The sequence below is a fragment of the Lolium rigidum genome, chromosome 6, assembly GCF_022539505.1.
Source record: "Lolium rigidum isolate FL_2022 chromosome 6, APGP_CSIRO_Lrig_0.1, whole genome shotgun sequence".
NCBI classification, from domain to species: domain Eukaryota; kingdom Viridiplantae; phylum Streptophyta; class Magnoliopsida; order Poales; family Poaceae; genus Lolium; species Lolium rigidum.
The window spans coordinates 351,398,046-351,412,152 of record NC_061513.1 but is presented as its reverse complement, the minus strand read 5'-3'; the positions used below and the strand labels follow the sequence as shown (position 1 = coordinate 351,412,152).

Here is a 14,107-nt window from a genome sequence, read left to right as displayed (position 1 = left end):
CCTTGGACCATGTAAGAGAAGGGTATCAGACAATGGAAAAGCGAGCTTGCAGCACATCAAATGCCCTCTCCACACCCTTTCTGGCAGCCTCCTGCATTTGAGCAACCCAATATTTCTTCCCTCCAGGTATAGGATTTGAGATTGTCTTCACAAATGTTGACCATCTTGGATAGATGCTATCTGCAAGATAGTAGCCCTTGTCATACTGGTGGCCATTGATCTTAAACTGCACCGGAGGGGCACTGCCTTCGACGAGCTTTTGGAACACATCGGAGCACTGCAGCACATTGATATCATTGTGTGATCCTGCCATGTCAAAGAACACATGCCAAATCCACAGGTCCTGGTTAGCCACTTCCTCAAGCACCACACTGCATGCACCATTGTGTCCCTTGTACATGCTTTGGTATGCAAATGGACAGTTCTTCCATGCCCAATGCATACAGTCGTTGCTGTCAAGCATCCCAGGAAAACCCTCTCTGCATTTTGTGGCAATATCCGAGTTGTATCTGCCGCATTGGGTGTGCACGGATAGGTCTTTCCAAACACCGCCACAATTGCCCTGCAGAATCTATACATGCAATCAATGGCCGTGGACTTTGCCATGCGCAGATAGTCATCATGTGTATCACCTGCAATTCCATAGGCAAGCATCCAAAGAGCCACTGTGCACTTCTGAATTATCGAGAAATCAAACTTGCCGACGGTGTCTCTCTTCAATTTGAAGTAGTCGATCTCCCTCAAATTCTCAACTATCTTCAGGAAGAGTTTCCTACTCACCCGGAAACGACGGCAAAATACGGTATCGTCGTGCAATGGATCGTCGACGAAGTAGTCGGCATAGAGCATGTAGTAGCCTTCCATCCTCTGCCTTGGCTTGCTCTTGCAGTGGCCCGGCGCGGAGCCACCAATGACCGGCTTGTCCTCCTCGGCGATCATGGCCAAAGGGAGACGAGGATCACCAGATGCTCGTCGTCTCCAGCGGCGTCCCTGGTTGCAGCCGCGACAGCGAGCTCCTCGTCCATGAGCGCAGCCATGACGTCCTCGTCGTCCGATTCTATCGCCTTGGAAAATGGCTGAACACCTCGCGTGCAGGGTGGGAGCGTGGTGGGGAAGGAAGTAGCGGGGGTTTGCGGCAGCGGCAATGGTCCATCGCGGTGAGGGGTGTTTGCGGCGGAGATAGTGGTCGCGGGGCGAGAAGGAGGAAAATGTTTGGGTTTTTTGGCTCTGGTCACCGACAGGGCTGGCCAACGGCGTTTTTTCGCCCCGCCGGCGCCCCCGCTAGCCCTCCTGTAGATTGGATTTGGCCTGGGGGCGCCGGGTGAAGAGTTAGGCCACGCCGGCGGAAAAATAAATTTGGGGGCCGCGGCTGGGTGCCTATTTTCGCGCCGGCGCCTCCAAATCAGCTATTGGGGGCTTTTGAGGAGGGTGAGTGGAGATGCTCTGATGATGGCATAATGGGGCCTGGAGGGAATCGCTTGATCTGCTTTCTACTAACATTCTATTTGCGCTGTGAATGTCATTTTTGTACTTCCTAGAAGGACTATTATTATGACGTTGCATTAGCTTTGCTTCAGCTGAGTCTTAATTATTTTATTCTCACCAACAGATCATTTTAAATGCTAGTCTTATAAAATAAATCAGATTCAGTTTGGATAGCAGCCTGGCATGTGATTCCAATCGAATGACATTGCCATTGCACGTGTTGAATACTTGAATAAGTATCGATAGCCTTTTGTTTCAGTTGTTCATTCTCCTTTCAAAGCATATCGATTTAATTACTATGCTTTTAATGATTGGAAACACAAAATGTTACCAGCATGGCAAAGGTATTTCATCTCAAAGACGATCTTAAGTTGCACCTACAACTTTTAGTTGAATGGAACCTTAGATGTTGCACACTTGCACTTGCTTTTGTAAGAAGTTTCAGATTAGCAAAGCTTTGTTGGGTGTCTTTCACACAACTTGAGCGTTTTTTTGTGTGCGGATAACCTGAGCGTATATTTGGCCTACATAGAGATTCTTAATGATGCACTCTGCAAGATAAGTGGATAACAAACGGGCTGATGTGAAGACACAAATAAATCCGAGAGAGAGGTGAACTCAAATTTTATTGAATCTATATGTCAGGAATAAGTATTCTTTGATCTTATACCGCTAGTTATGTTATGTATGAAACTTAAGTCAATTACATAGCTGATGTTCATATGGTATTCATGGATGATGGACATAATTATGTGCATAATAACAAAATATTGTCTATCGTTATTTCTTAGATAGTAGTTCCGATTCTAGGATATTTCTGAGATGATGATTTGTGCTCTGCTCTGCTCTGAGGATATCTTTAGTTTCAGTATTTCATTTCATATTGACATTCATATTTAGTCATTAAAGCAAAGTGGGTGTTTTTAGTTTCAAAGTTGCACCTCATATTGGCATTCAGGTTTTGAGCAATGCAAGAACTGTAGTCCACCAGAGGGTGGCCATATTAGAGTTGAAATCTGGTCAAGAGTAGAAGATGCGAGCCTTTAGAGAATAGGATTTGTAATGTTTTGTCTGAATATTTCTTTTTGTATCTTATTACGAATGTGATCAAGATAATCATTGACTGTAATTCAAATTGTTTAGAGTTTACCAAATGTCTTTATTTTCAGTATTTCGAAACATCTCTATATTCTCTCCTAAAGACGAGTCTAAAGACGAACAGGCACGGCAACGCACGCCATCATCATCTAGTTTACATACAACAATAGTAACAACACCCTAATAGGGACAACAATTTACAAACATCGATTCAATCTGGCTCAGAGATGAACTGACCGACACATATACTCCGCACTGGCAACCCTCTGTATACTCGCACGCTGAAAACTGCATCCATATATATTTGCAAGTTCCACCAGAAAATTGTATATGTCTATCCCGTCTCATCCAAATCCTTCGTCTCAACTATGTGGTCTATATTATATACTACTTCACGTTCGTATACAAACTGTTAATACCACCAGACACTTTTCCAGCTAAACAGAGTTCGCGGGTCTTCAGAGATCGTCGGCGACGTCTTCCAGCCTCTGCCCAATGACGATGGGGTCACCCCTGATAGAATCGCAGAGTCCAACATAGAAAACATTGGTGAGATGGCAGAGTCCAACATACAACGCCTTGGTGAGATGGCAGAGTCCAATGCAGAACGCCTTGGTGAGATGGCAGAGTCCAACGCAGAACACTTTTGTGAGATGGCAGAGTCCAACGCAGAACCCCTTAGCGAGATGGCAGAGTGTGCAGAAGCTAACACCACCCAGCCACGCAAGGCGGTATGCCGCTGAGTTTGCAGCGGTAGAGTAACCAAATCTCGGGAAGACACCCTTGGCAAGCACATAGGGGACACCCAAAGCAGCAAGCAGTCTCGTGGCAACGGGCACAAATATATCTCGGAGGAACCACGTCAAAGGTACCACACCAGGAGGCCAGCCCACCTTCTCCCTAGTAAGGCTCGAGCCCCGTGATTCGATGGTTAGATAGGCCAGGAACGGGGTTAGGGGCCAATGAACCTTCAATGTATAAAAACCAAGTGTTAAATATTTCAACCTAAATAGTAATACGTCAAGTTTCGTACATATAGTATAATAGTATTGGTTAAGAGGTCCCAGAGAGATCAAGAGAAGTTGCAACTCACCCATTTCACCCAGACTTTAAGCAGTAACCACCCCAGGAACCAAGTGTGGAGAAGGTCTAGAATTGGAGCGTCATCATCAGGCCCAATGAATGGTGATATTAGTGATAAATCAACCAGCAACCCGATCAGGATGGGAACAATGACAAACTGAAAGCAGACAGCTTTGAGTTATTTTTCTGTAACATAAAACAGAAAAAACATGAAGGAGACGACCTGAAGTAGGTTTCTCACCCATAGAAACACAATAACAGAGTGACTCAAAGCTAGAGGGTGTGTTCTCCCAGAAGTCAAGTACGCAAATGAACCACTAGAGGCGGCAATAACAGTTGATATGATGCCAAATCCAACAACCAAAGCAAGCAGATCTAAGAGAAAATATCAACAAGTAAGCCAAAATGAGATTAAGATGTTTGCTCTGTTTTTAAGGAAGTCCAACCATCCAAATGACATATCTGAGCAATCATTACCATTAGATTTCAATCCGCCTGCTAGTGGCAGCCGACTTATGGCGAACAAAGAGGCGCGCCCAACTGAGATTGGAAAAATGAGCACAGCTGAACTGAATATTACAACAGTCAACCATGCAAGCCCAACATTTAGGATTGTATGAACAGAAACTGATCTCCTGGTACAATGTACAAAAGGTAATTATCTACTAAAAAGTTGTGTGAACACCACCTCCAGGTTTGCAAACACTTAAATGCATTGAATGGAAAAATAATAAATGAGCAGACAAGTATAGCCACCCAACAATGAGAATAGAAAAATAAATCATATGGGCTATTGGTAAAGGTCCAGAGATCGGCTACCAGTTGCTAGCTTTTGCAAATCTTGTCCAAGTAATTTTAGACCATATTACCTAAACACAATTATAGGGATTTACCTTTTATCCTTAGCATCATTTGTGCTACTATGCTTGTCTTTTGGTGTGACACTGCTTCCAGCATAATGTCCAGAAGCTCCATTGGACGAGACAGTCACCAAAGCTGACTGGCCAAGAGCATGTCTAGTGTGAACTGTATACTGCACAACCTTCTTCACTAACCATTGAAGGTATATGAGTGTGTGAGTATGGCTAATGAGAAATCTCAGTAGAAGAACACCACAAACTGGATCTGCACAGTTTTGAAGTGCTGGCCAAATCGATGTGTCCGTTGTAGGGGAACCAAAGTAGCTACGGATCACAAAAATTAACATAAGGTGTTGTGCCACCAAAATGGAACATACGTCATATGAGAAAAAAAATCCGGAATGCTTACGTGATATCTACTGGGAACAACCCAGGTGCCAATCGATCGGCGATTTGAGTAGGAACAAGTATGACCACAGCAATTAGGGTGATGCCAAGAAAAAGACCAGTAAGCTTCTTCATATAAAATTTATAGAATGGTTCACGAATGTTTACGTTCTCGTGGGCAAAATGGGAGGCAACTTCTGGCCACAAAATCTAGTAACAAACAGAAAGTGTCATTGGTTATAATCCTGAAACCTGCATTGATATACACTATTAAAACGATGAGACCACAAACATAATTCGATCAATACCATGGAATGAAGTCTTGAGAATATGGAGCCTATATCCAAAAAGGCGCATCCAATAAGCCATTGGAGAGAAGTAGATCCATAAGAGGAGGCAAACAGATGCCTGAACCTCTGAGACATTGTTGTGCCAAAAATCTTTGAAGTGCAGATGTCAAGTGACCAGGAAAAGAGCAATGGGCATATAATAGCTGTGATTATGAGATTAAGTGAAATATTGGCTACAGTTATTAACTTCATGAATTCTCTGAAGAATATATCACATAGACTTCTGAAAAATTTGCAATCACAAGGCTCAAGAAATTTGCAATCACAAGGCGCTCGCCTCTCAAGTATTGATGAAAAGTTTGCATCCCGGCAAATATTGTACCAAGTGACAATATAAATCCATATCCGACTAGAAGGATAGAAGTTGTTGAAGGGTAGCAGACTCCATCTATGCATAACAGGATTATTCTTCCCAGAGTGAAAGGGACAAATGCACAAAGAAAGGCAAGGGCCATGTCACCCATTACCACCTGATTAGACAGGCATTTTGTCAGAATTTTGTGAAGACATTTAAAAAGGCTCAAACAGAAAATCAAAATGTGAAGCATCTATTTGAAAAAAGTATGGAACTAAGCCAAAATTTGTTAAGTAAAGCCAGGGTAGGATTAGGCTAGAAAGTACTGCAGTTAGCATGACAAGTAAAGCACCAAAATGAGCAAGTTAAAGACACTTCTGGTTGTGCAACTGTATTATAACCAGACTGATTGACAGCGAGCACGATTGCAGGGCAGAAGACAGAGTAAAAGGCAGCGATACAGAACAACTCATTCTGGTTTCTTCAATGTAGACAGCATATAATTTTTGCTATTTCTGGCGATGACCTGGAACATTTTAGGGTAAACCGATGTTGGAAGCAAGCCACGGCAAGATGTGCTAAATGCTAGAGAACACAAATATGTGCTTTCGTACTATGGCAAGAATATAGAGTCACACCAGCATAGCATCAAAATGATAATGATACAAGTACTAGCAGATACATGACACTAGTTGAGAAACAAGAAGAAAGCCATACCGATAGGGAAAGCCCAAGGATTTTCAGCGCGACGCGTTCGTAGCGAGGCAGGTCTCCCCCATACCTGGCACGAGTCACGCCTTCCGCCCAGACGGCAGAGCAAGCTAGGACGGAGGGGGCAAGGAGGCGGACCGAGAACAGACGGCGAACTTCGGTGCAGCTCCCGGTGAGCGCGAGGCGCCATGTGTGGAGGGCGGCGAGCGGCACAGCGAACTCCCAGACGACCTGGACGGCCAGGGCGAGGTACAGAGGCAATAGGGGTGCTAGAGGCGCGACACTAGGGTTCATTGATGCATCACATGGGGCAATGCAAAAGACAGTCGTTTTGGGGTTCAATCTTCATGGTTGCTCACCTCATTAGAAATATATAAGTCATATACACTTATAGTCCCACAACTTGCACCAGATGTGCAAATTAGTCCCACATCTAGGCTCTAGAAAAATGTGAAGACATAATACCTAAAATTATTTAGCATACTCGTTTAGGTCCATAGTGGTTAAATGGTTATGCTGCCAACACGTGTGATGCCACGGTGGCAAATGGCACGAGTCATCGCGTGTCCTTTTAAAAAAAAAAACTGACGGTATTAACCTTTACACCAATAGCTCCTCATTAGCAGTTAAAAGATATATCAAAATAGAATCCCCGATCTAAACTCTATGATAGTTCTCTCGGTGGTGACGATGAACATCGAGGGCACGGATTGTCGGTGAGTGGCCAAGGTGGAGATTATCAATGAGAGAGATGGGCTAGGGGTCGCATGGAGGTAATCGTACGTGTTCAATTCAATGCTCGAATAGGCTCTAATCAGAGCTCACTTGTGGTGTCCGAGACGAAAGCAGCACGGCCGACGGCGACGACTAGGCAACCGTGACAGGTGAGGAGTACTGGAATCAAGGAAAAAGATAGCGCGCTATAACAAAATAGCGTTGGTTTGAAAATACGTTATTAGCGTGCTATAGCGTGCTATTAACGCGAATAGCGCGCTATAGCGCCGAAATAGCGTAACGTCGGCTCTCCAGATATGCTATAGCGTGCTATTAGCGTTGGAATAGCGTGCTATTTTTTTCCATGACTGGAATCCAAGAGTGAAGACGATGACAATTACATGATCTGATGTTGCTTCACAGGTGGCTACAGATTTAAACATCAAAGCAATGTTCTACTTTATTATTTTTGTTTAGACAATTTTTTCTTTAGGGTAAACCGAAGCTTATTGATTGTCATCAATTCCAGAAGCAGAACGTGTGTGCTAGAAGAAGAAATTTTAGGTAAAATACACTAGTACAGATTAGGAAATGGGAGAACCCCCATGGTCTTTCCATGTGTGATGTAGTCCAACACACACCCCTAAAACACAAAATCGTCAAGAACTGCCCCACAAACTGCAAAAAACCACGAAAAGGGCGGTCACACACAGCTAAAATACAAAATCGTCTTCCACTATCCCTACCCGGAACGGCCTAAAAACCGTGTGGGACCTACCACGATGGCACTCGGACCACCGGCACACCCATCCAATCGAACGGTAGTTTCAGCACTGGTAGTTAATTACCGGCTCCGCTAGAAAATCCGCACTCCCAACAGCAAGATAGTCATTTCTAACGAAACCGGTAACTACCGGTGCTCCATACTCCACTCGTTTCTTTTGAGATGTGTACAAGCTGGCATACACAGCTCAGTATTCCTTCTGTAAACTCTTTGTATCTTATTTTACTGCTATTTTATGGATCCCACCCACGTGCGTGTGCCGGCTGCTAGTACAAGCTTTTCATGCGCACTCTCCCTTCGGTTATTCACTCCACCACCACAGCTAGCTAATGCTAGTTCTGAGTGAATTCCTCGGAGATTTTTTTATACAAACTGGAAATCATCCTTTGTACAAATTTTAAGAAAATTCGTAGAAGTTCAGCTAGTTTTTTCACACATATTCCACCTATTTTTCCTTTTCACGCATATATGATTCATACATATTCATTCTAGTTATATTTTTTCAATATAGTTTCAGTCCGTTTAAAGTGCCTCCAAATTTTTGTGAGCAACATAAATCAAACGATCAACATATTTTTCCAAGTATGGTCCAGTAACATCTTGGTATCAAAGTAATATTACACATATTATTTATATTTACTGAAATCTGAACTATACCAAGAATGGTCTAATTACATTTCAGAAATAAATTATATATAAATTCTGAAATCATCCTGTCTACAATGTTTTGAAAAAATATATAGAAATTCAGTTCATTTTTGTTAGACATATTCCAATTTTTGTTTTTCTCACACAAATATGATTCACACATATTCCAGCTATATTTCTTTTTTTTCAAAATAGTTACTGTTTGTTTCAGATTTTTTCATAAAATACCTTCAAAATTTTGTGCGCAACTGAAATCAACCTACGATGATTATTTTTGGTCAAAGTATGGGCTCAATATTCAGCAACATCTTGGTATCAAAGAAGAAATCAAATATTGGATCACACATAACAACAGTATGTGTTATTTCCAATAAAACGAACAAGATATGTTTCAAGTATGACATCAATAACATCTATCAAAGAACTAGAAACATATTTCATTCATTTCTGAAGATTTGGGTCATACCAAGTACGATAATGTGATCACTAACGCATTTATTTAACATTTTTAGGTAGCCAATTAGTTTAGCTAGAGGTTGGCAATAAACCAGAAATCCATGTGCGAGGAAAACATTACAGGCAAACTGGTAAACAACACCAGGGAAAATAAAAGGAAGAGATGAATTAAACAACAAACAAGGAAGACGAATCACGGCTGAGAGGGAGACAAAAAACATTACACGCAAACTCCATGTCGCCGGCCTAGCCTGGATCTGCGCCACCGCCTACGTTCTCGCCTCGCTAGTCCACCGGCCCGGAGCCTGCCCTCGCCGCAATCGCTAGTCGTGACACAAGAGCGTTGCTTCTCCGTTGCAGCGCAGCAGCTGCCACACAGCCGGAACGCCCGCGCCCTCCACCCGCAGGTGCCTCGTGGCCGGTTGTCGGCTCGCTCTAGCAAACTCGAGCACTCCATCAAGCTGCTGCCGAGTCACCGCTTTTCTAGATCGAGGTGCAGGGAGAGGATAAATGATAGAGAGCGTCATGGATGGTGGCCTGTGTAGGTTGTACTAGGAGTACTGTGTATGCAGAGGACCAAACATCGATGCTTCCTTCAGTCAATACTAATAAAAAACTGCATATACACTTAATGTTTGCCCAAATATTTTCGCAGAATCGAATGGCGGTTTCAGCACTGGTAGTTACCGGCTCCGCTAGAAAATCCGCACTCCTAGCTATCGGATAGTAATTTCTAACTAAGCCGGTAACTACCGATGCTCCATAGTCCGTTCTTTTCTTTTAAGATGTGTGCAAGCTATCATACACAGCCAGTATTCCTCCCGTAAACACTATGTATCTTATTTTACTGATATTCTATGGATCCCACCCACATGCGTGTGTCGGATGCTAGTACAAGTTTTTCATGCGCTCTCTCCCTTCAGTTATTCACTCCACCACCACAGCTAGCTAATCCCAGTTCTGAGTTAATTCCTCTGAGATTTTTTTTATACAAAATGGAAATCATGCTTTGTACGAATTTTAAGAAAATTCGTAGAAGTTCAGCTAGTATTTTCACACATATTCCAGCTATTTTTCCTTTTTCACCCATATATGATTCATACATATTCTAGTTATATTTTTTCAATATAGTTTCGGTTCGTTTAAAGTGGCTCCAAATTTTTGTGAGCAACACAAATCAAACGATCAAAATATTTTTCTAAGTATAGTCCAGTAACATCTTGGTATCAAAGTAATATGGCACATATTATGTCTATTTACTGAAATCTGAGCCATGCCAAGAATGGTCTAAGTACATTTCAGAAATAAATTATATATAAATTCTGAAATCAACCTTTCTACAATCTTGTGAAAAAATATATAGAAATTCAGTTCATTTTTGTCAGACATATTCCAATTTTTGTTTTTATCACAGAAATATGATTCACACATATTCCAGTTATATTTCTTTTTTAAAAAAATAGTTATTGTTTGTTTTAGTTTTTTTTTAAAGTACCTTCAAAATTTTGTGAGCAACTGAAATCAACCTACCATGGTTATTTTTGGTCAAAGTATGGGCTCAATAGTTAGCAACATCTTGGTATCAAAGAAGAAATCAAATATTTGGATCACGGATAACAGGCATGTGTTATTTCCAATAAAACGAACAAGATATGTTTCAAGTATGACATCAATAACATCTATCAAAGAACTAGAAATTATTTCATTCATTTCTGAAGATTTGGGTCATACCAGCTACGATAATGTGATCACTAACGCATCTGTTTAACATTTTTAGGTAGCCAATTAGTTTAGCTAGAGGTTGGCAATAAACCAGAAATCCATGTGCGAGGAAAACATTACAGGCAAACAACACCAGGGAAAATAAAAGGAAAAGAGGAATTCAATAACAAACAAGGAAGATGAATCCCGGCTGAGAGGGAGACAAAAAAAGATTACACGCAAACTCCATGTCGCCGGCGTAGCCTGGATCCGCGCCACCACCTCCGTTCTCTCCTCGCTGGTCCACCGGCCCGTAGCCTGCCCTCACCACAATCGTTAGTCGTGACGCTAAAGCGTTGCTCCTACGCTGCAGCGCTGCAGCTTCCTCACAGCCGGAACGTCGGCGCCCTCCTGCCACCCGCAGGTGCCTCGCCGCCGGTTGCCAGCTCTCTCTAGCAAACTCGAGCACTCTGTCAAGCTGCTACCGAATCACCGCTTTTTCTGGATCGAGATGCATGGAGAGGATAAATGAGAGAGAGCATCACAGACGGCTGACCTGTGTAGGTTGTACTAGGAGTACTGTGTATGTAGAGGACCAAACATCGATGCTTCCTTCAGTCAGTACTAATAGAAAACTGCATATACACTTAATGTTTGCCCGAATCTTCTCGCAGAATCAAATGGCGGTTTCAGCACCGGTGGTTACCGGCTCTGCTAGAAAATCCGAACTCCTAGCTACCGGATAGTCATTTCTAACGGAGCCGGTAATTAAGGGTGCTCCATACTCCGTTCGTTTCTTTTAAGATGTGTGCAAGCTGCCATACACAGCCTAGTTTCGTTTCTGTAAACTCTCTATATCTTATTTTACTGCTATTATGTGGATCCCACCCACGTGCGTGTGTCGTCTGCTAGTACAAGCTTTTCATGCGCTCTCTCCCTTCGGTTATTCACTCCACCACCACAGCTAGCTAATCCCAGTTCTGAGTGAATTCCTCAAAGATTTTTTTATACAAAATGGAAATCATGCTTTGTACAAATTTTAAGAAAATTCGTAGAAGTTCAGCTAGTTTTTTTCACACATATTTCAGCTATTTTTCCTTTTTCATCCATATATGATTTATACATATTCTAGTTATATTTTTTCAATATAGTTTCAGTTTGTTTAAAGTGCCTCCAAATTTTTGTGAGCAACACAAATTGAACAATCAACATATTTTTCTAAGTATGGTCCAGTAACATCTTGGTATCAAAGTAATATGGCACATATTCTTTATATTTACTGAAATCTGAGCCATACCAAGAATGGTCTAATTAAATTTCAGAAATAAATTATATATAAATTCTGAAATCATCCTGTCTACAATCTTTTGAAAAATATATAGAAATTTAGTTCATTTTTCTCCAACATATTCAAATTTTTGTTTTTCTCACACAATATATGAGTCACACATATTAAAGTTATATTTCTTTTTTTTCAAAATAGTTACTGTTTGTTTTAGATTTTTTTTCATAAAATACCTTCAAAATTTTGTGAGCAACTGAAATCAACCTACCATGGTTATTTTTGGTCAAAGTATGGGCTCAATATTTAGCAACATCTTGGTATCGAAGAAGAAATCAAATATTTGGATCACAGATAACAGCGGTATGTGTTATTTCCAATAAAACGAACAAGATATGGTTCAAGTATGACATCAATAATATCTATCAAAGAACTAGAAACATATTTCATTCATTTCTGAAGATTTGGGTCATACCAGGTACGATAATGTGATCACTAACACATTTGTTTAACATTTTTAGGTAGCCAATTAGTTTAGCTAGAGGCTGGCAATAAACTAGAAATCGATGTGCGAGGAAAACATTACAGGCAAACAACACCAGGGTAAATAAAAGGAAGAGATGAATTCAACAACAAACAAGGAAGACGAATCCCGGCTGAGAGGGAGACAAAAAAAGATTACACGCAAACTCCATGTCGCCGGCCTAGCCTGGATCCGCGCCACCACCTAAGTTCTTGCCTCGCTAGTCCATCGGCCCACAGCCTGCCCTCGCCGCCATCACTAGTCGTGACGCAAGAGCGTTGCTCCTCCGCTGAAGCATTGTAGCTGCCTCACAGTGGGAACGCCGGCACCCTCCTGCCACCCGCAGGTGCCTCGCGGCCGGTTGCCGGCTCGCTCTAGCAAACTCGAGCACTCCGTCAAGCTGCTACCGTGTCACCGCTTTTTCTGGATCGAGATGCAGGGAGAGGTTAAATGAGAGAGAGCATCACGGACGGATGGCCTGTGTAGGTTGTACTAGGAGTACTGTGTATGTAGAGGACCAAACGTCGATGCTTCCTTCACTAATAGAAAACCGCATATACACTTAATGTTTGCCCGAATATTCTCGCAGAATCAAATGGCGATTTCAGCACCGGTAGTTACGGGCTCCGCTAGAAAATCTGCACTCCTAGCTACCGGATAGTCATTTCTAACGGAGCCGGTAACTACCGGTGCTCCATACTCAGTTCGTCTCTTTTAAGATGTGTGCAAGCTGCCATACACAGCCTAGTATTCCTTCTGTAAACTCTCTGTATCTTATTTTAGTGTTGCGTGTGTCGTCTGCTAGTACAAGCTATTCATGCGCTCTCTCCCTTCGGTTATTCACTCCACCACCACAGCTAGCTAATCCCAGTTCTGAGTGAATTCCTCAAAGATTTTTTTATACAAAATGGAAATCATGCTTTGTACAAATTTTAAGAAAATTCGTAGAAGTTCAGCTAGTTTTTTCACACATATTCCAGCTATTTTTTCCTTTTTCATCCATATATGATTTATACATATTCTAGTTATATTTTTTCAATATAGTTTCAGTTTGTTTAAAGTGCCTCCAATTTTTTTGTGAGCAACACAAATCAAATGATCAACATTATACTCTATATAAAAGCTGATCAAATTACTGCACCCAGATCAACTTGGCTACTGTAGATGGGCTATTTATCCTCTCCATTCTCCAACCTGTGTGTGACACGTTGCTTTCATTTTGCACGGTACGTAAAATAAGTCGACCGTTTCGTTTCAGTTTCCTTTTTCCTCGTGTTGGAAGGTTACCGGTTCCTACCTGCCTTCGTTCCTATTGCTGTAATCGTTGCCGGTGAACGCGGTGGGGCTTAAAGCGGTTGGTTTAGAACGGCGTTTGCCTATATTGATTGGCACATTTCATGTTCAACTAATTGCCACGTTTCATCTATATTAGCCTTCTCGAAGAATCGGGTCAAGTTCCGTCACACCGCCTCAGTTTCGTTTTGTCTCACTTCATTTATTGGCTCTCCCTTCCTTTCTCTATCCTCAATCTCCCCCATTCATCTTATTGGAAAGAAATCTCCCCTCCGTGATGTGCTCCAGTCCCCCATGGTGAAGTTGCGGCTGCTGCGAGTTTCCCCTGGTCGACGTCCTCCGTAGCCGGTGGATGTGTGCGGTTTCCACGTTGCAACTCCTCACGTACCAGCGGCCCTCCACCTCGCTGGTTGGTCTTCCGTGTGGCCGTGTGGGTA

The 14,107-nt window shown here is 42.3% G+C and overlaps 1 protein-coding gene across 1 annotated transcript; it reads right to left on the bottom strand.

The window, feature by feature from the left end:
• Positions 1–2,865: 2,865 nt before the first annotated feature.
• LOC124664962 (probable E3 ubiquitin ligase SUD1) lies at positions 2,866–6,563 on the bottom strand. Its single transcript, XM_047202371.1, has 7 exons — positions 6,276–6,563; positions 4,936–5,123; positions 4,560–4,850; positions 4,144–4,301; positions 3,908–4,041; positions 3,677–3,823; positions 2,866–3,551 (listed from the first exon to the last, which is right to left on the bottom strand). The coding sequence occupies exons 1-7, from the start codon at positions 6,561–6,563 to the stop codon at positions 3,042–3,044; spliced, it is 1,716 nt and encodes a 571-aa protein (XP_047058327.1). The 3' UTR covers positions 2,866–3,041.
• Positions 6,564–14,107: the final 7,544 nt, after the last annotated feature.

Bases quoted from the DNA above. Each gene is read 5' to 3' on its own strand.
- LOC124664962 (XM_047202371.1), bottom strand. From the start codon at position 6,563: ATGAACCCTAGTGTCGCGCCTCTAGCACCCCTATTGCCTCTGTACCTC. The intron at 4,851-4,935 runs GTAAGCATTCCG...TGTGATCCGTAG, and splicing joins TTGTTCCCAGTAGATATCAC to CTACTTTGGTTCCCCTACAA. The intron at 3,552-3,676 runs GTGAGTTGCAAC...TATACATTGAAG, and splicing joins TTAAAGTCTGGGTGAAATGG to GTTCATTGGCCCCTAACCCC.